Here is a 20,548-nt window from a genome sequence, read left to right on the forward strand (position 1 = left end):
GCGTTCCAGAAGGATACCGTGGTTGACGGTATCGAAGGCCGCTGAGAGGTCCAGCAGCACCAACAGGGACACACTCCCCCTGTCGAGCTCCCGGCGTAGATCATCCACTAAAGCGACCAAAACTGTCTCAGTTCCATGTCCCGGTCTGAAACCAGACTGTGCCGAATCCAGATAATCTGTGTCTACCAAGAATACCTGGAGTTGTGAGGCCACCACGCATTCCAGGACTTTGCCCAAAAAGGGGAGATTGGACACTGGCTGAAAGTTGTCAAATTTAGGGGGGGTCCAGTGATGGTTTTTTCAACAGCGGTTTTATTATAGCTTGTTTTAAGCTCGCTGGAATATTGCCTTCCCGAAGGGAGGCATTAACCACCACCTCAACCCACTCAGCCAATCCCCCTCTGGCCTCCTTTAGAAGCCAGGATGGGCAGGGGTCCAGGATGGACGTGGTAGGCCTCATTCTTCCAAGTATCTTGTCCACATCCTCGGGTTTCACCAATTGAAAAGAATTACTGTTATGCCTTCTGGCCCTAAGGATATAGGCCAGTGTTTCTCAACCTGGGGGTTGGGACCCCGGAGGGGTCGCAAGGGGGTGTCAGAGGAGTCGCCAAAGACCATAGGAAAACACAGTATTTTCTCTTGGTCATGGGGGTTCTGTGTGGGAAGTTTGGCTCAATTTTATCATTGGTGGGATTCAAGGGGCTTTTTGATTGTAGGTGAACTATAAATCCCAGAAACTATAACTCCCAAAGATCAAGGTATAATTTCCGCAAACTCCACCAGTGTTCACATTTGGGCATATTGAGTATTAGTGCCAAGTTTGGTCCAGATCCATCATTATTTGAATCCACAGTACTCTCTGGATGTAGGTGAACTACAACTCCCAAAACTCAAGATCAATATCCACCAAACCTTCCAATATTTTCTGTTGGTCATGGGAGTTCTGTGTGTCAAGTCTGGTTCAATTCCATCATTGGTGGAGTTCAGAATGCTCTTTGACTGTAGATGAACTATAAATCCCAGCAACTACATCTCCCAAATGACAAAATCAACCCCCCCCCCCCCCAACCCCACTGGTATTCAAATTTGGGCGTATTGGGTATTTGTGCCTAATTTAGCCTAGTGTATAAAATACATCCTGCATATCAGATATTTACATTATGATTCATAACAGTAGGCAAATTCCAGTTATGAAGTAGCAACGGGAAAAAAGTGTTTGGGGTTCACCACAACATGAGGAACTGTATGAAGGGGTCACGGCATTAGGAAGGTTGAGAAACACTGAGAGAGGCTTTTCTCCGAAAAAGGACACAAGCAGCCTTCCGTGCCTCGCCGCGCATGCTCAACACCTCCCTCGCTCGTCTCTCGCTTCCATAGTCACGACTCGGGAAAGGTGTCTACAGCAGTGCCTGGTTTTGTTTTATTTTAAAAATCACCCCTTTGCAAAGGACTTTTTAATTTTTTTAAAAAAGGAGGAAAGTTATAGTTAGCTGAAGTAGGAGAGTAACCCCGCAATGCGTAGAATGGAAGTTCCCCCTGAGGCTGACAGGCGAACGCCGGGGGCAGCCTTTCCTCGGTGAGGGTTGTTGTGGAAGTGTCAGGGCGGCTTTTTCGGCGAGGACCCTTCGGGGAGGCGCCATTTTAGACTTGCTGAGAGGACTCTGTCCGTTACGGCCGACTTGAAGTACGCTGTTTTTTCGTTCCCGTCCCTCTGTCGAGTCTTTCCGAGGCCATGAGCGTGGTGGACCATGTTCGGGAGATGGCAGCGGCGGGGCTGCACTCCAACGTGAGGCTCCTGAGCGGCCTCCTCCTTACGATGAGCGGCAACAACCCGTGAGTGAGGCGCTGGAGGCCGACACGGGAGGCTTGGTGGCCTCCGACCCGCTTTCAACCCAAAGGAGAGTTGGTGGAGAAGCCTTGCAGGCACACTGAGGACCCTTCCACACAGCTGAATCAAATCCCACATTTGAACTGGAATATATGGCTGTGTAGACTCAGATAACCCAGTTCAAAGCAGATATTGTGGGATTTTCTGCCTTGAGATTCTGAGTTACATGGCTGTGTGGAAGGGCCCTGAGTTATATGGCTGTGTGGAAGGGCCTTCCAGGCAGGCCCATTATCCCAGGATCTAATCCCAGGTTTTCTGTTTATAATAATAATAAATAATAATAAACTTTATTTGTACCCTGCCACCAACCTGTGTTGGACGGGGTTACACTCCCCCTGAAGCCACAGGTCCGCAGTTTGGGAGTCCTCTTGGATTCATCGCTAATGCTTGAGGCTCAGGTGTCGGCGGTGTCCGGGAGGGCTTTCGCACAATTGAGACTCGTGCGCCAACTGCGACCGTACCTTGCGAAGGCTGATCTGGCCGGGGTGGTCCATGCCTTGGTCACCTCCAGATTGGACTACTGCAATGCGCTCTATGTGGGGCTGCCCTTGAAAACAGCTCGGAAGTTCCAACTGGTCCAACGGGCAGCAGCCAAGATGTTAACTGGCGCTCCTTACAGAGAGAGGTCAACCCTCCTGTTCAAGGAGCTCCACTGGCTGCCGTTTATTTTCTGAGCCCAATTTAAGGTGCAGGTGCTTACCTACAAAGCCCTGAACGGTTTGGGACCATCCTACCTGCGTGACCACATCTCCGTCTACGAACCCACGCGTTCACTGTGGTCATCTGGAGAGGCCCTGCTCGTGATTCCGCCTGCGTCGCAAGCACGTTTGGTGGGGACATGAGACAGGGCCTTTTCTGTGGTGGCCCCCCGACTCTGGAACACCCTCCCCAAAGATCTTAGACAGGCCCCTACATTGGCAGTCTTCAGAAAGAACTTGAAGACCTGGCTGTTCTGATGTGCCTTCCCAGATTAGGAAATCTCCAATACCAAGTCCCATAAGCACTTTATTAGAACCAAGATTGTTGCACATCGCACTCTGCACTTGCCCTATAAGCCTTATATACCACCTGTCACATCAGCACTTTCAATCTTGTACCCATTACTCTGGCCCGGCCCAGTTCTATTGTGTCTTAATATATTGTTGATTGCTTATTGTTTATATTGCCTTAATTGTTTTTAATTTGCCTTAGGTTTTGTATTGTTATATTGTGTGTTGAGGCCTTGGCCTTTGTAAGCCGCATCGAGTCCTTCGGGAGATGCTAGCGGGGTACAAATAAAGTTTAATAATAATAATAATAATAATAATCTCCCCAATGGGGACTCGAAGCGGCTTACATGAGGCCAAACCCGAACAACAAATTACAATAAAATAAAACGCAAATGGTAAAAGCAACATTGTAATAAAATAAAACATGTAAATACGTAACAATAATAATATAAAGTTACAATAGACGCAATCACAATGACAGTGGGCGGGCTGCATGTAATGATTAAAAGAGACTAATTAAAACTAATTTAAAACTCTGGTGAGATAAAAAGAGACAGATTATTTGTGGAGGAGAACTCATTATAGCAGAGTTGTGGAATCAAGCTTTCCCACAGAGGGGGGACGACATATACTCCAATGACATTTATCATTTATTCCAGATTATCTGGCAGTGCGGACTCATATAATCCAGTTCAAAGCAGAAAACCTGGGATCAGATCCTGGGATAAAGGGCCTGTCTGAGGGTCCTTCCACATAGCCCTATATCCCAGAATAACAAGGCAGAAATCCCATAATATCTGCTTTGAACTGGGTTATCTGAGTCCACACTCAGATAATGTGGGATTTCCTGCCTTGATATTTTGGGATATAGGTCTGTGTGGAAGGGCCCCAGAATATCAAGGCAGAAAATCCCACAATATCTTCTTTGAACTCTAATATCTGAGTCCACACTGCTATATATTCCAGTTCAAAGCAGATAACTTGGGATTTTATTCACATCTGTGGAAGGGGCCTCATAGAATCCAGTGCAAAGCGGATGTGAATCATCAGCTTCAATAATCTGGATTATATGGAAGTGTAGAAGGTGCCTCAAAGTGGTTTGCATTAAACACATTTCAACAATAATAATAAATAAATAAATAAACAAACATTATTTTTAGACCGCCCTATCTCCCCCGGGGAACTCGGGGCAGTTTACACATACAAAGGGAAACATTCAATGCCCGACATATACCAAAATATTACAGCAATAAAACATAATACAGAATAACAACAACATTATACTAATCAAATAAAATTAAATATCAAGATATCAACATAGAACAACTAATCACTAAACAAATACATTTAAAAGCATGATCAACAGTAAAACATCTAACGTAGTCAGCGCCGTTAAAAATTGGGTAAGCATTGGCTGTTAGTTGTTCTTAACTGTACCATAATGGCCATGAAGTACAGATTGGACAGCCTGCAATAGAATTTCAAAGCAGCAAATATACAGACATTACAACAGAATTCAATGTCATGGGTATTTTTAAATGCAGTGAAAATCCATAAAATATGATAGCGGCAAATAGAAGCAGTGTGATATCTTACCAATAACTGCTTTGGTTTTCTTTAAAAAATATGGGTATTTTAGGCCTCTTCTACACTTCCATATAATCCAGATAATCAAAGCAGGAAATCCACATGATCTGCTTTGAACTGGATTCTGTGAGTGTACACTGTCATATAATCCCGTTCAAAGCAGATAATTTGGATTTATATGGCAGTGTAACAGGGGTCTTTGTCCCCATCGACTAAATCTCAGTCTTCTTCCATATCATGAAGTAGCTTCTCCTTGGTACTATTTAGGCTGCTGTTCGAACCCTTTACTTGGGGAGAAGCCTTACTGAGGGCCCTTTCACACAGCCATATAACCCAGAATATCAAGGCAGAAAATCTCACAATATCTGCTTTGAACTGGGTTATCTGAGTACACACTGCCATATATTCCAGTTCAAAGCAGAAGGGCCCTTAGGCAGATCTTGACACACTTCTGTCGATTGTACCATCCTTTTAATGATCAATACAGCTGCTTGGTGAAGGTCGGCCAACATGGTTTGCTCTCTTGTTTCTTCCAGTGAGTTGTTTTCCCCGTCACAGAAGTATCAGCTGCTTGTGTACCATGCCGATTCCCTTTTCCATGACAAGGAGTACCGAAATGCCGTCAGTAAGTACACGATGGCCTTGCAGCAGAAGAAAGCCTTGAGTAAAACATCCAAAGTCAGGCCTTCGACCGGGAATGGGGCATCTACTCCTCAAAACCAGGTAGTCAAATATTCATCATGTCTTGCCCATCAGACAAACCCATGTTGCATTGGCTGTGAAAATCCATGGCAAAAAATCTTATCCAAATCCAGCACATATGTGTATGTAGGCCATTCAACAACTAGCCAGGTTTGTCCTGGATCCCAGAAGGAGGGATTGAATCCCTAAAAATTTATTTTTAGGGACGGGTTTCTATTGCATTGTGTTAGTATGATATATTCCTCTTATTGTTTTTATACTTTAAAATATCAATTGCAAATGCAACATTTAAAAGGAAAAAGGATGATGACCCAGTTCAGGAATAGGATATACATTGAGTAAAATCCCTGTCTTCACTTTTTCTGTGAATGATGTGCCTGAGAAAATTATGGAGAAATTCCAGTTTTCAGTGCTGAGTCAGATTGTCCATGGGTTTGACTTGTTGTAGAGTACTTCTTTAAACTTTAAAATCTATTATTATGAACAATGCATTTGTCTTTTACCACGTGTTGCATGAGTTATGAAATTATTAAAGAAGGATCTCCATTGTCTTTGTAGTGCCTGCCTTCTGAAATCGAAGTGAAGTACAAAATGGCAGAGTGCTACACAATGTTAAAGCAAGACAAAGATGCCATTGCCATCCTTGACGGGATCCCTTCCAGACAGAGAACTCCAAAGGTAGGGTTCTCTTGTACCAAAAAAGAGTTTTTAGTCAGAAGCATGCAAGATAGAACAATTATTTCAGCATTCTTTGGTTGCAAGATACAAGGCATAAATCTCTAGCTTTTTATATAAAGGTAGGAAGTAATTGGCATTAATCATGGCAATCAAGACCAGAGGATTGTATCAGCAACCCTTACGTGGAGGGGAGGAAAAGACACAATGGGTATATAATTCTAGCTTATTTTTCTGGAGGAAAAGTCCCAAGGCAAACAATTTGGTAGAGATTTTAACAGTTGTCTATGTTAACCCAAGTGAAACCATATCAGCCTGCTCCTTAAAGCAGTGGTTCTCAACCTTCCTGATGCCAAGACCCCTTAATACAGTTCCTCATGCTGTGGTGACCCCCCGACCATAAAATTATTCTCGTTGCTACTTCATAACTGTAATTTTGCTACTGTTATGAATTGTAATGTAAATATCTGATATGCAGGATGTATTTTCATTCACTGGACCAAATTTGGCACAAATACCCTATACACCCAAATTTGAATACTGGTTGGGTTGATTTGGGGGGGTTGATTTTATCATTTGGGAGTTGTAGTTGCTGAGATTTATAGTTCATCTACAATCTGAACTCTGAACTCCACCAACAATAAAATTGAACCAAATCAACCAAACTTGGCACACAGAACTCCCATGACCAATAGAAAATACAAGAAGGATTTGGTTGGCGTTGACCTTGAGTTTTGGAGTTGTAGTTCACCTACATTCAGAGAGAAAGAGAACTGTGGATTCAAACAATTATGGATCTGGACCAAACTTGGCACAAGTACTCAGTATGCCCAAATGTGAACATTGGTGGGGTTTGGGGGAAATAGACCTTGACATTTGGAAGTTGTAGTTGCTGAGAGTTATAGTTCACCTACAATCAAAGAGCGTTCTGAACCTCACAAATGATAGAATTGGGCCAAACTTCCCACACAGAACTCCCATCACAACCAGAAAATACTGTGTTTTCTAATGGTCTTTGGTAACCCCTCTGACACCCCCTGGCAACCCCCCCCCCCCCCCGGGGTCCTGACATGAAAATAAATAAAATTTAAAAATCAAATGGCTTCCAGGTGCACGCCCCAAGTCCCCCTTCGTATATATGCCAAGTTTCAAGTGTGTGTTTCATCTCTTCGGAGTTCTTGACACGTGTCAGACCACTATCTCTATTTCTACTTTATAACTTCACCATTGTGTTTCCATGGCTTACAGATTAACATGATGCTGGCGAACCTGTATAAAAAGGCGGGCCAGGAACGCTCCTCTGTGACAAGTTACAAAGAAGTTCTGAGACAGTGCCCACTTGCTCTTGATGCCATCCTAGGTAGACATGTTTCTTGTTATCAGTGATTATTGTCAAACCATCTTGCTGAGAGCTGGAGCATGCCACAATAGCCACTCTTTGCTGTCAGTACTTTCAGTAAGATGAATACATAGTTATCTTATCTCAGCTGCTTCCTCCCAATCTGTGCATTGTCCCTCTTTGTTCATTTCAGGGCAAACACTTAAATAGGAATAGGAATGCAAAAAAAGGTGCATGCTGCCAGCCCCATGTGATAATCTCCTTGGCCAGAACAGGAGTGACCACTATCGTTGCTTCTTATTTAGGTTTGTTGTCGCTATCAGTGAAAGGTGCAGAAGTTGCCTCCATGACGATGAATGTGATTCAGAGTATCCCAAACTTGGATTGGCTTTCAGTGTGGATCAAAGCGTATGCGTTTGTGCACACAGGGGATAACACCAGAGCCATTAACACCATCTGGTAAGAGTCCAGGACAGGCTTCTTGAAGAACATCTGAGTTGCTCCTGAGAGAAATGCATTTTCACTACCACATTTTTATTTGGGTTCTTAATTGTTTATAGAATTTAAGAATACTGTACATTATGTTGTATTTGACGGCTTCCCAGCTCCATTTCATAATGTAATGCTCTCACTGTACTGTCCATCTGTAATTCTTCAATACTATAATAGATAGATGTAAATACTCCACATTTAAGTTGATATTGCGTTCTCTTTTTTTTCAATTTTTTTTACTCTTATAAGCTCACTGGAGAAAAAGTCACTCCTGAGGGATAACGTGGATATACTGGGAAGCTTAGCAGATCTGTATTTCAGAGCTGGTGACAATAAGAATGCCATTCTAAAATTTGAGCAAGCACAAATGTTGGATCCGTATTTAATAAAAGGTAAGTCCATCGCCAATATATGTCTGAATCCCATAAATATGGTTAGTTGCAGGGATCTGGCTCTGTTTCCACCTAGTGGGCGGATCTTCCTTGTGGAGGCCCAGTTGGCACTTTTAGATTGAATATAGAACACAAGTGATTGGGATAAATCTTTTATATGAATGAAGACTTATATCATATTTACCTGAATCTAATGCTCTTTTTTTTTTTTTTGCTAAATTACCTTCCCAAAATTAGGGTGCACTTTAGATTCGCGTAATATGGTGATTTTACTACTGATCCAAAGCAAAAGGAGAAGCAGCTTCAAGAACTCCTCTTTGAGGGACCTCATCTCTCACTTAATTGCATTGGCTCAATGCTATGACATCCTGGGATTTGTAGTTTGATGAGGCATCAGCATTCTTTGGCAGCTCCCATGATCTCAAATTATGACCCCTGGGCATTGAGCTAGAGCAGTTAAAGTGGATTCAATCTACAGCATAGATGCACCTCAAGGATATCTTTTCCATTGCTGGAAATTTTGGTGCTCTTAACACAAGAAAATTTCCCAAAGCAATTTAGAATAGTCTGAAAACAAAGAAAGCAATTTTAAATAGTTGAAAACTTATGTAGATTTGAGGTAAGATTTTTATATGCCTAAAGATATGATTTTATAAAAATGTTCTAACTTGGTTCTGGAATGAAATTAGCATCAGTGCCATTGGCCTCCGGGGAGGTCATTCCAACAGTTAATTCAGAAGTATATCCTGTTAAATTCAGAGAATCCTAAATAAGTAGAAGCAGGTGTGCAACTTTAACTGCTTTAATAAAATGGGGGAGGGAGGGGTCAATATAGTAAGGCCCCTGTATACATTCTCATCTGGACTGTGGTTATGTGAAATTGCAAATATAACCAAATGCCATTGAATTATCTCACTTTCAATCCCATTGTATTGTACAATTGCATTGGAGGACCCAGTGATTCCTAGACAGGTATCCTCTTTTGGAATTTGATAGGTCTTCCAAGCGTAACTTCTGGGGGAAGTATACCTAGAAAATTTCCAGAGTCCATTTCCTCCCAGGTGTAGATCAGTGAAATGGGTTTGGAAGTTACAGGAGTCTTGTATCTTTGTTTGTAGTTTCTCTAGCATTGAAATTAAATCTAGGACAAATTAGGTAGTCCAAAAAAAACAACAACAACAACCCTGTCTGTCCTTATGCTTGCTAATGTAAGAGAAAATTAAATTAAACATACAAACAAAATGTATAATTGGCTTTGAGTATCCACTTCTTTCCTTTTGTGTTTAGGAATGGACGTGTATGGGTACTTGTTAGCTCGTGAAGGACGCTTGGAGGATGTGGAGAATCTAGGCTGTCGGCTCTTCAATATTTCCGACCAGCACGCAGAGCCTTGGGTGGTATCGGGGTAATAGCATGCTGCTTTCTACCTTTTGGCTCCTTTGTTGAACTGTTTTGAGTGTTTTGAATGCTGAAATTTACAGTTGCATTTCTTAATTTTAGTAGGAAAGACCCGTTACTGGATGCAAAATGATTTGCATCATCAAAACTAGTAATTGAAAGTTTTCAATGATTCTTTAAGCACACCATAGTGACAAAAGTCCCTACTATGTATCCGGTCCCTTTAGGCTCTAGATCAGTGGCTCTCAACCTGTGGGTCTCAAGATGTTTTGGCCTTCAACTCCTAGAAATCCTAACAGCCGGTAAACTGACTGGGATTTGTAGGCCAGGTTGAGAATCATTGCTCTAGGTAGTTAGTCCATCCACCAAGGGTATTGAATACCCACAGGTTTCATTCTAAAGTGTAAGCATCTTTATTTAGAAAAGTAAAATAAAGGGAAGAGGCAGGCAAATTTCACATGACCAGAAGAAAGCTTAGAAGATTACAACAACAGAGAAGACAAAGAATTGGAAAGCACGAGAATACATGGTCAAGATTATAAACTACGGGCATATGCAGACAATATTATTTGTATAATAGAGGATCCGGAGAAAAATTTGGGAAAATGGATAAGAACCATAAATGAATTCGGTGAGGTAGCGGGTTTTAAATTAAATCTAGATAAGACAAAAGCCCTAACAAAGAACATCACACGAAAAGAAAAGGAGAAATTGGCAGAGAAATGGGACATCCAGATTGTAACTAAATTAAAATACTTAAGTATAATATTAACAGCTAAGAATCTACAGCTACTACAGAATAATTACATCGAAGGATGGAAAAAAATGAAAAAAGAATTGGAAAGCTGGAGGAATCTGAATTTGTCACTCTTAGGGAGAATCGCTAGTGTAAAAATGAAAATATTACCTAAAATGATTTTCCTCTTTCAAAATTTACCTATAATTAGAAATCAAAACATATTAAAAGAATGGAACAAGGAGATAATGAAATTCATTTGGCAAGGCAAAAAAGCAAGAATTAATTTCAAAAATATGATAGAGGACACAAAGAGGGTAGGATTTGCAGTGCCCGATTTAAGATCATACTTTGAAGCCAGTGCATTAATGTGGGCCAAGGACTGGGTAGAACTGAAAAAGGAGAAACTGCTTACTTTAGAAGGAATTGAGTTAAGAACAGGCTGGCACCATTACCTATGGTACGAAGGTCAAAAAAAGGAAAAAAAATTCGGGAACCACTTCACCAGATCGGCTATCATAAAGATTTGGCAGAAATATAAATCAAAAATCTGTGACAAAACTCCCTTATGGTTATCCCCCTTGGAGGCCACGCAAAGAAGGGAAATGGGATGGAATAACTGGCCCAAGTACAAAGAACTATTAAAAAAGGAAAGAGGAGAGATGGTTATTAAAACACAACAAGAAATGAACATGATAAATAAAAATATATCGTGGTTTCAACACAGACAAATAACTGAGTGCTACAAAAAAGACAGAAGGTACGGTTTTCAAGAACAGGATACCTTCTGGGATAAGATACTAAAAACGGATAGAAAGATAATAACAAAATTATATAAGAAATTGTTAGAATGGAATTCAGAAGCAGAAGGAGAAAAAAATACATGAAAAGGTGGAACGAGAATTTGGGAAAAACAATTAAAAAAGAGGATTGGGAAAAAATTTGGAGAACAAAACTTAAATATACATATGCAATAGAATTAAAAGAAAATTGGCTGAAGGTAGCACATAGATGGTACATGACCCCCCAAAAATTGAATAATTCGTATAAAAAATTAAATTACACATGTTGGAAGTGTGGGAAGATGGAGGGCTCCTATTTCCACATGTGGTGGTCGTGCCAAAAAGCAAAAGTATATTGGAAAAAAATCCATAGAATAATACAGGAAATCTTAAATATAAAATTACCATTCACGCCTGAGGCATTTTTATTAGGAATATTCGATGTAAGAATGGAAAGAAATACAGACAAACTCCTCTTCTTATTGAACACAGCCGCAAGAATTTGCTATGCGAAACTCTGGAAAAAAGAAGAAATACCGGAAACAAAAGACTGGATAGAAAAAATACTAGACATTAGAAATATGGATAGATTAACATATCTGTTATACAAAAACAAAGGAACCCCAATAAAAGAAACTGATTGGACAAAGGTGACAAATTATGTTAACCAATTAAATAAAAATACAGAAGAATAAGTAGAAGAGAAGAACAGAGAAGAACTCAAAGATGGAAGAAGGAAAAGGAAGACCCACTTGGAAGACACAAAGGAAGTCAACGAGAGAGACAATAACACCTGTCTCCAAGTTTTATTTGTTTTTAATCTTTAATCTTTACTTTTCTCTACTTTCTATTACCCTCCAACTTTCTGCCCCCCTCCACCACTTTTCTCCCTTCCCCCCATCTTCCCTTCTCTACTTTTCCCCTCTCCCCTCTACTTTCTATTTCTAGATGACTTTGTAACATAAAAGAAACTTTCAATAAAGATTATTTTTTTAAAAAAGAAGATTACAACAACAACAACAACAACAACAACAACAATGCCTGCAACAAAGAACTGGTGGGATCACAAAAAGTTACAGAGAATGAACACTTCAAGCTACTCTGAGACTTCCGAATTCAGACAGACAGAGTTTTGGACCACAATACTCCTGACCTCACAATCGTGTTAAAAAAACAAATTATGGATCGTCGATGTTGCAATCCCAGGTGACAAAAGGATTGAAGAGAAAAAACTGGAAAAGCTGACACAATATGAGGATTTAAAAATCGAACTGCAAAGACTGGCACAAGCCAGTCAAGGTGGTCCCAATAGTGATCGGCACACTGGGTGCAGTGCCTAAAGACCTTGGCCTGCACTTAAACACAATTGGCGCTGACAAAATTACCATCTGCCAGCTGCAGAAGGCCACCTTACTGGGATCTGCACGCATTATTCGCCAATACATCACACAGTCCTAGACACTTGGTTAGGGTCCAACGAGTGATCCAATTCAACAGCCAGCAGAGTGTCTGCTGTGGACTCATCTTGTTGTGTTTCAAATAATACTGATGATGATTTATTTATACCCCAGTGTTTTCTGAACATTTATTTTTAATTATTTGAATTCTTGCTATAGGGACCTTGGTCATGTATGGTAACGTGATTGTGAGGAAAATCAAAGTAATAATTAAGTTTGGTTATGTCAGGCTGACCTCTCATTCCTTCGGACATACTGGTCGCCCCATCTGTCCTCCATCTGGCAGCACCTTTTCCTCACGTTTTTGCTCTGCGGACTCTTCACTACCTTTTACTTCCTCATAAGCACTCATTATGGCAGCATCTATAACCGGTTTACAACCTAAATTATGACATGTGATTTTTTTTTGCTATAGCTCTACAGGATTTGAAAATTATTTAACTGGGTTCTTCCTTCCTGTTGGTGTTTATGCAATGCCTGCTCTCTCCTAGGCCAAGGAGAAAGCAATTGTGACAAGTTTAGGGGCGATTTTTCAGCCCGTGACTCATAGGGAGGCAAATAGAAAGCCAACAAAGCTGGAAATTGTCTGGGAGTCCATTTTTTGATAAATTAATTTCTTTAAAAATACCGAACAGTGTAGGGGAAAGGGTTGCAACCAGTGTAAAATGTCACACCCCACTGTTGCCTCCTCCTTTCTGCAGGTGTCATAGTTTCTACAGCAAGCGCTATTCCCGGGCCTTATATTTAGGAGCCAAAGCAATTCAGCTGAATAGCAACAGTGTCCAAGCTTTGCTGCTGAAAGGGGCAGCTCTTCGAAATATGGGCAGAGTGCAGGAAGCCATCATCCACTTCCGCGAAGCCATACGGCTCGCTCCTTGCAGGCTGGACTGCTACGAAGGTATGTGAAGATTGCAGATTTTGAGGAAATGTGCGCTCTTGAATCTGGTGGCAGAGTGGAAATCCTTGTAGGCTGTCAAATGCACTACATCCCTGAGTTCGCACATTTTTTGCGTGTCCGGGTCCTTCCCGAAGGTTTTGAGCTGCCAAGCCAATGTGCAAAATTCTTTGATAGTTGCTTCAATGAGACTTTTGAGCTAAATAGATAACACACACACCACCTGCTGTAAATGGTACTGAAATTTTAAAAATCTGGCTGTATCTACAGATAATAACTTTGACCCCTTCGCTCTCCCAGGCCTCATTGAGTGCTACTTGGCATCAAATGGTCTCCGTGAAGCCACAGTTATGGCGAATAATGTCTACAAAACCCTGGGAGCCAATGCACAGACGCTGACTCTTTTGGCCACCGTTTGCCTAGAAGATCCTGTGGCACAGGAGAAAGCAAAAACTTTACTGGACAAAGCGTTGACACAGCGCCCCGATTACATCAAAGCAGTGGTCAAAAAGGCAGAGCTTCTCAGTAAGTTTCCTACCCTCTTCTGGTGCTTGTTACAACCTTGTCAGCATTGTTTTCTAATCAGCGAGTGTCCCTCCAAAGCAGAATCACTTCCGCCCAGCCTCAGAGGTACCAAAGCTCCTCAAAATATAGCTGCGCTTTTGACTTCCTACATCTTTTTCTCTCTTTTTTGGAATGGGCTACCGGCTGCCAGGTCTTGGCTTAGAAATTGGAACTGCAGCCTTTAGTCAGTTGATAGGGTTGGGCTGACTTTCTACAGGAGTATCCCCCATCTAACCAGACAGTCAAATAATGTATTCTTAATACAGAATTTTAGCTAAACTTTTATTTTAAATTATTGTAAGCCGTCTTGCGTCCCATGGAGAGAAAGACGAGAGTGTAAACATTGAATAAAATACATTTTAAAATGATTTTTAAACTATATCCAAAAGCTGTGAACTCTCTAGTCAACAGAGATGATTTTAAGTGCAGGATAACCCTGATATAGGTATCTTTAAATCTGTGTCAACAGGCCGGGAACAGAAGTATGACGATGGGATTGCTTTGCTGAGGAATGCTCTGGCCAACCAGAGTGACTGCATTCTGCATCGAATGTTAGGGGACTTCCTCGTAGCTGTAAATGAGTATCAGGAAGCCATGGACCAGTACAGTATTGCTCTAAGGTAACTTTCTGGAAATATTGTTGTCATTACCTGATGGTGTAGACTTGCAACTCCTATGGCCAGCCTCTTCCTTAATCTCCTGATTGATTCTCCTTCCTATCATTTGATCATATGTGGGCTTGAGTTTTGGTTACAGTCTTATTTTGAATCTGTAGATGGATAAATTCCCTGTTCGCTTACTCCTCATCCACCATCACAGAATTGCCTTCAGTGCACTACAAATGGTGGGTAGGCCACAGCCTCACTCTTTAAACTAAACTTGTGTGATGCTTTTAAGAATGTTGGCTGGCCAACTGGCAAATTAGACTTTTGAGTAAGTTTGCAGGATACTTTCTTGAGTGCACTTACTTTGAACCCAACATTTCATCTTTGTGAAACATCTCCCCTTCTTTCCTATGGTCCTGGAGCCATAATGGAAGGAATGCCTGTGAGTTGAAGCTGTGCTCAAGTGCTTCCTTACAGTAGTCAAAGATTGCATTGTCTGTCTTACCTCTTGTGTGTTTGTGATTGTTTTGAGAGTTATGCATATAAGCTGCAAGAAGGCTCAGGGAGTTTTGCTGAGCTTGTTCAAAAGCTAAACTCTGTAAGAATGTAGAGTGGACGCTTATGAGCCACTTCCTCCTCAGAGTGTGCGAGGATGGTTAAATGTATCTCTGGGGAGAGAAACAGGAGCTGTATGCATCAGAAAGAGTATGCTGAAGCCAGGAAGCTAAAAAAACCCACATGGGCAGACCAGTCTTTTTCATTTCAGGATATCTTTTTGTTCTTCTGTTCTCTCAGTTTGGATCCAAATGATCAGAAGTCACTGGAGGGAATGCAGAAGATGGAGAAAGAGGAAAGCCCTACAGATGCTACTCAGGAAGAAGATGTGGATGACATGGAAGGCAGTGGAGAGGAAGGTGATCTGGAAGGTAGTGACAGTGAGGCAGCCCAGTGGGCGGATCAGGAACAGTGGTTTGGCATGCAGTGAGGTGGCCTTGAAGGTGCCCGGGAATCATCTCACGGGAGGCGAGATCCACGATCCCTTGCGTCTTCCTGGTCTGACAAACACCAAGAGCAGCATGTGCTGCTGGAGAAACTGGACCGAGGCCCCATCCAAAACCATGAAACCATTGAAAAAAAGTATTTGTGTTCTGGGTCTGCATTCTGCTCCGTGAAAGCTGAGCAACTTGAGTGGCTTGGTGGGGAAGCATTGATGTCAAGCAGAGATTTTGAGTTCTTAGGTCTAAAATTAGAAGGTTTAAAGTGCATAAAGCATTCTCAAACAGATGAAAATGATGTTGCAACCATGCTGCCAACTAATTACGCTTGATCTCCAGTGGTGGATAAATGTAGGCTGCTCTTCTACCCTTTTGTGAAAGAAAGCTTGATGTCAGAGCCTGTACAATGTCTTGAGATGCATGTCCTCCTCCAGAAACCAACAGGGGTCCCACAACGGAGCAGTCACTTTCCTCCCAGCCCTGTCCCTCTCTCCTGTGTTTTTGTGTAGGCCGCTTCACAAGCACACTCCAAAATAAAAAAAGCATGCCACTTCTGCACTAACAAGCGCCAAAGCCTCTATATGAGTCACGGGAAAATTGGAGCAGCTCTGAGGGAAATACAACTGGGAAGAGGCTCTTAAGATTGTTTCATACTGAGTAGGATCAAGTCACAATGCCTCACCCCCCCCCCCCAAATGCTCCCAAGAATATATGAATATTAAAACTTTCTTGTTCACACTTTGTGCTTTGTCAAGACACAGTCCAGCAAGAAGTTCTCCTGAGCAGGCCCTGTTGAAGCCTGCTGCAGAAAAGAATCCATAACTACAGCGGTTGTTCTTTTAAACATTTTCTCAACAAATAAGACTGTTTCCTTTGTCTTGCCTGCCCTTTGAGCCTCTTTGGGTTTTCGAATTGACATCTATTTTCTTATGACATATGCCAGGTAACAGGTGGGGTGGGGAAGATTTATTTATTTATTTATTTAGAGCATTTGTATCTCGTCCTTCTCAACCCCCGAAGGGAGGACTCAGGGCGGCTTACAATTGGCAGTCATTAGATGCCGACAAAGAAACAGTTAAAGCACAACAAATAACATAAACGGATCAACAACAGTAAAAATACATTAAAAATATTGGCCCTTAAACTATTAACACAACCAAGTCTGAGTCCGCAAATCCAAATTCAGAGTTCCAGTCCAAGGGTCTCTTCATTGACAATTCTCACGAGTCATTACAGTTGTTACTCAGCGAGCTGCCCGAATGCTTGGCCCCAAAGCCAAGACTTGAGGTTTTTTCCTAAAGGAGAGGAGAGAAGGAGTCACCCTGATTTCACTGGGGAGTTCATTCCACAGACAGGGGGGCCACCACCGGGAAGGCCCTGTCGTCCCCACCAATCGCACTTGTGAGGGTGGCAGGATTGAGAGCAGGATCTTCCCCAATGATCGTAAACTCTGAGGTGGGTTATAGAGGGAGATACTTTCGGGCAGGTCAACTGGGCCGGAACCATATAGGGCTTTATAAGTCAAATGTATTTCAGTCCTTTCAATAATTTTCCCTCCATCCCCTGGAAATAGAACTTGGCTTTTCTGCAGAAGAAGACTTTATTCTCTTGTGTCCTGGATGTTCCCAACAGTCATGGTTGTCTTTTTAGGCATTAGAGAGTTGGTTGTTTGTATTTATTTTGGAAGTTGAAGGGTTCGTTTATGTTTAATTCACACTTGCCTTCAGAGGCCAGAATTGTGTCCAAGACCTGAGGTGGCAATAAATTCTGAAGCAGACTTTCCCCATGGTTGCACTTTTTGTGTTCCTTGTGGAGTTGAATCTTCAAACTGCAGAAATAAACTTCATAAAACAAAATTAATTTGAGAAGTTACCCAGAGACAGGAATGGAAGGAGATAACTCGTAAGACCGAAGGAAGATGGCTAAAACCATCCTTAGGTTCACGATACTCATTCCTTCTTTGAATCTTGTTCTGACTTTCTAAGTCTTATGCAAGCTTAATACTTGTCATAAAGCAAAGGGTGGCTCATTTACTTTTTGCAAAGGTGACATTGGAACCTGGCTCTTTATTGTAGTTTACTACACTCTATGGAAACAAAAGTTTTGCCTCAGGGATCCTGCAGCCCCGAACAGCAGAAGAAAGAGCTATATTTGGTTGCTGTCAGTCATCCTCTCTATACCTTTGCAAACCACAATTTCCGAACGGCAAAGCTTTCCACCACCACTTGCAAAAAACGGAGAAGGAGGAGAGAGTAAAACCCTATCAGCACACCCAAAAGGAAAGGAATTAGAGAGGAAAAGGTTTTCTGTAGAAAGGAGCAACTAGGAGATGTTCAGGATTCTAAGGAGGGAGCAACTTAATGGAACTGCTGTTGGTGCTGCATTCAGCCTTGGAAGAGATCCCAAGAACCATCCAGTCCAACCCCACTCCGCCAGGCACAACCCAACCGGACAGTTGGCCATCCAGCCTCTGCTCAAAATCTTCCAGAGAAAGAGATTTCACCTTACTTAAGTGATCCCTTGTAGCCCGAGGATGATGGTCTTCCAAGTATGGTCTCTTGAAGGTGGGTTTGTAAGTGGCTGTGGAGCCCTATTCTTGATCCATGTGTTCTTCCACAGGGAGGGCATCAGTTTCCAGGTGGAAGGCAGCCCTGGTCAGGGTTGGCTTGACGCTCCTTCCTCTTGGTACCTTTCTCCCTTTCGCCCTCCATTCGTGCCTCTTTTAATTCTGCAGCACTGCTGGTCACAGCTGACCTCCAGTTAGAGCGCTCAAGGGCCAGGGCTTCCCAGTTCCCAGTTTTTAAGGTTGGCTTTAACCCCATCTTTAAATCTCTTTTCCTGTCCATCAACTTATGTTTTGTGTTCTTGAGTTGGGAGTATAGTACCTGTTTTGGGAGATGGTGATTGGGCATTCGGACAACGTTGCAGTGCAGGGGAGTTGATGGTGTAGGAGCATGACTTAAATGCTCGTGGTCTTTGCTTCTTCCAGCACGCTGACATTTGTCCGCCTGTCTTCCCAAGAGAATTGCAGGATTTTTGGGTGGCAATACTGATGGAATCGTTCCAGGAGTTGAGTGTGACATCGGTAGACAGTCCACGTTTCACAGGTATATAGCAGGATTGGGAGGACAATAGCTTTATAAACAAGCACCTTGGTCTCTCTACGGATGTACCAATCCTCAATCACTTTCTGCTTCATTTGAAAAAATGCTGCACTCGCAGAGCTCAGGTGGTGTTTTTCGGTGTCGATACTGACTTGTGGAGAGGTGGCTGCCAAGGTAGCGGAAATGGTCAACATTTTTTAACGTTGCACCATTAACTACGTCTGGCATTGGAGAGGGGTTGACTGGAGCCTGCTGGAAGAGCAATTTAGTTTTCTCAAGGTTCAATGACAGGCCGAGCTTGTCGTATGCTTCTGCAAAGGTGTTTAGAGTGGCTTGTAGGTCTTCTTCTGAATGCACACAGACGACTTCGTCATCGGCCGACTCCAAGGAAACAGATACCACCAGACTCCAAGGAAGCATTGAACTGTTCTTAGTGTCAGGCAGTTCTTCCTAGCGTTTAGGTGGAATCTCTTTTCCCCGGTGGTTGAATCAATTGCTCTGTGTCCTAGTCTCAGATCAGCAGAAAACAAGCCTCCCCCCTCCTCAGTGGCACCTCCTTTCAAATATTTAAACATGGCTATCATGTTTCCTTTATCTTGACCATCTCTTCTCCAAGCTAAACACTCTCGGCTCCCTCAGCAGCTCCTCAAAAGGATTAGTAGTTTCTAGACTTTTGATTGTTTTGGCCATCTTCCTCTGGATGCCTTTCAGTTTGCCCATATCCTCCTTGGATTGTGGAGCCCAGAACTGGACATGAGTAAAAAAGAAGCTGCCTATTAAAAGAGCTGCCAAGCTCAAATTGGTTTGGCAAGAAGATGGCACCGTCTACCAGCCCAATGCCACAATCTGCTGCTGCCGCCTATGATTTAGAGTGACTCAGAGTTTGCTCATGGAGCAAATTAATACAATGCTGCTCAGCCGGGTTCAAGGCAGAGAAAGGAGACTGGCGTTTTGAACCGACAGGGCAAATATCCCCGCAAGCCAAGGCCTTGCTGGTGGGCAGTTTACATCACCCATAGTCACTTCCTTCGAATGCCTCTGGACCGCCTGCCTCCAGTGTTAATAATGATGGATTTAATAGCTTTTAGTGCCATGCAGGGAAGGAGCATTGGAAGTTTTACTGCAGCTGGTGATGGATATTTATATCATGAAATCTCTCATTAAAATGACTGCCAACCACCCTTTCTCCAGCCTCCAGCATACACGCAGGGGGGCTTTAATGGACTTGGAAAAACCACATTCCCTTGTTGCAGAAGAAGCTGCCTTTTTAATTTTTCTAAGTGCTTTTTTATGAGGCTGTGAGTTGCACGCCCACACCAGGGCTGCCGAAGCATGACAGGTTTTCTTTTCTTTTTTTTTAAAGTACATTATATAAAAACAGACACCTACTGATGAAGACTTCATAGTTCCAGAGCAAGAAGATGTCAATTGGCAGCTATGTTCTTCTGCGCAGAGACAAAGTTCTACATAAGGAATACATATTATTTCATTTGCAACATTTACCGTATATACTCGAGTATAAGCCGACCCAAATATAAGCCGAGGCACCCCATTTTACCACTAAAAAACAGGGGAAATTGCATTGACTTGAGTATAATCTGAGGGTGGAAAATGTAGCAGCTACTTGTAAATTTCAAAGTAAAAATAAATACCAATACAATTACATTACTTGAGGCATCAGTAGGTTAAATGTTTTTGAGTATTTGCATAAAACTGTAGTTTAAGATAAGACTGCTAAACTCTGATTAAACCATTATTCTAGCCTTCTTCAATGTACATGTGCTTATGTATCCTTCCAATACTAATAGAGTAAAATAATAAATTTAATAAAAATAAAAATAAGAGTAAAATAATGTAAATGTAATTATAACTAATAATAGAGTAAAATAATAAATGTAATATTAACAATATTAAATAGAGTAAAATAATACATGTAATTATAACAGTA

The 20,548-nt window shown here is 42.0% G+C and overlaps 1 protein-coding gene across 1 annotated transcript; it reads left to right on the forward strand.

Moving 5' to 3' along the window:
• Nucleotides 1–1,603: 1,603 nt before the first annotated feature.
• ANAPC7 (anaphase promoting complex subunit 7) lies at nucleotides 1,604–17,278 on the forward strand. The gene is made up of 11 exons (XM_060785498.2): nucleotides 1,604–1,833; nucleotides 5,001–5,187; nucleotides 5,725–5,844; nucleotides 7,090–7,201; nucleotides 7,486–7,639; nucleotides 7,922–8,064; nucleotides 9,352–9,469; nucleotides 13,139–13,335; nucleotides 13,633–13,857; nucleotides 14,366–14,516; nucleotides 15,297–17,278. Exons 1-11 carry the CDS (start codon nucleotides 1,733–1,735, stop codon nucleotides 15,484–15,486), a joined length of 1,698 nt encoding a protein of 565 aa, XP_060641481.1. The 5' UTR covers nucleotides 1,604–1,732; the 3' UTR covers nucleotides 15,487–17,278.
• The last annotated feature ends 3,270 nt before the right edge of the window (nucleotides 17,279–20,548 follow it).

Source organism: Anolis sagrei, chromosome X (genome assembly GCF_037176765.1).
Source record: "Anolis sagrei isolate rAnoSag1 chromosome X, rAnoSag1.mat, whole genome shotgun sequence".
Classification (NCBI taxonomy): domain Eukaryota; kingdom Metazoa; phylum Chordata; class Lepidosauria; order Squamata; family Dactyloidae; genus Anolis; species Anolis sagrei.

Excerpts from the sequence above, each read along its gene's own strand:
- ANAPC7 (XM_060785498.2), top strand. The coding sequence starts at position 1,733 with ATGAGCGTGGTGGACCATGTTCGGGAGATGGCAGCGGCGGGGCTGCAC. Across the intron at positions 7,202-7,485 it reads TGCTCTTGATGCCATCCTAG|GTTTGTTGTCGCTATCAGTG; the intron begins GTAGACATGTTT and ends CTTCTTATTTAG. Across the intron at positions 9,470-13,138 it reads GAGCCTTGGGTGGTATCGGG|GTGTCATAGTTTCTACAGCA; the intron begins GTAATAGCATGC and ends TCCTTTCTGCAG.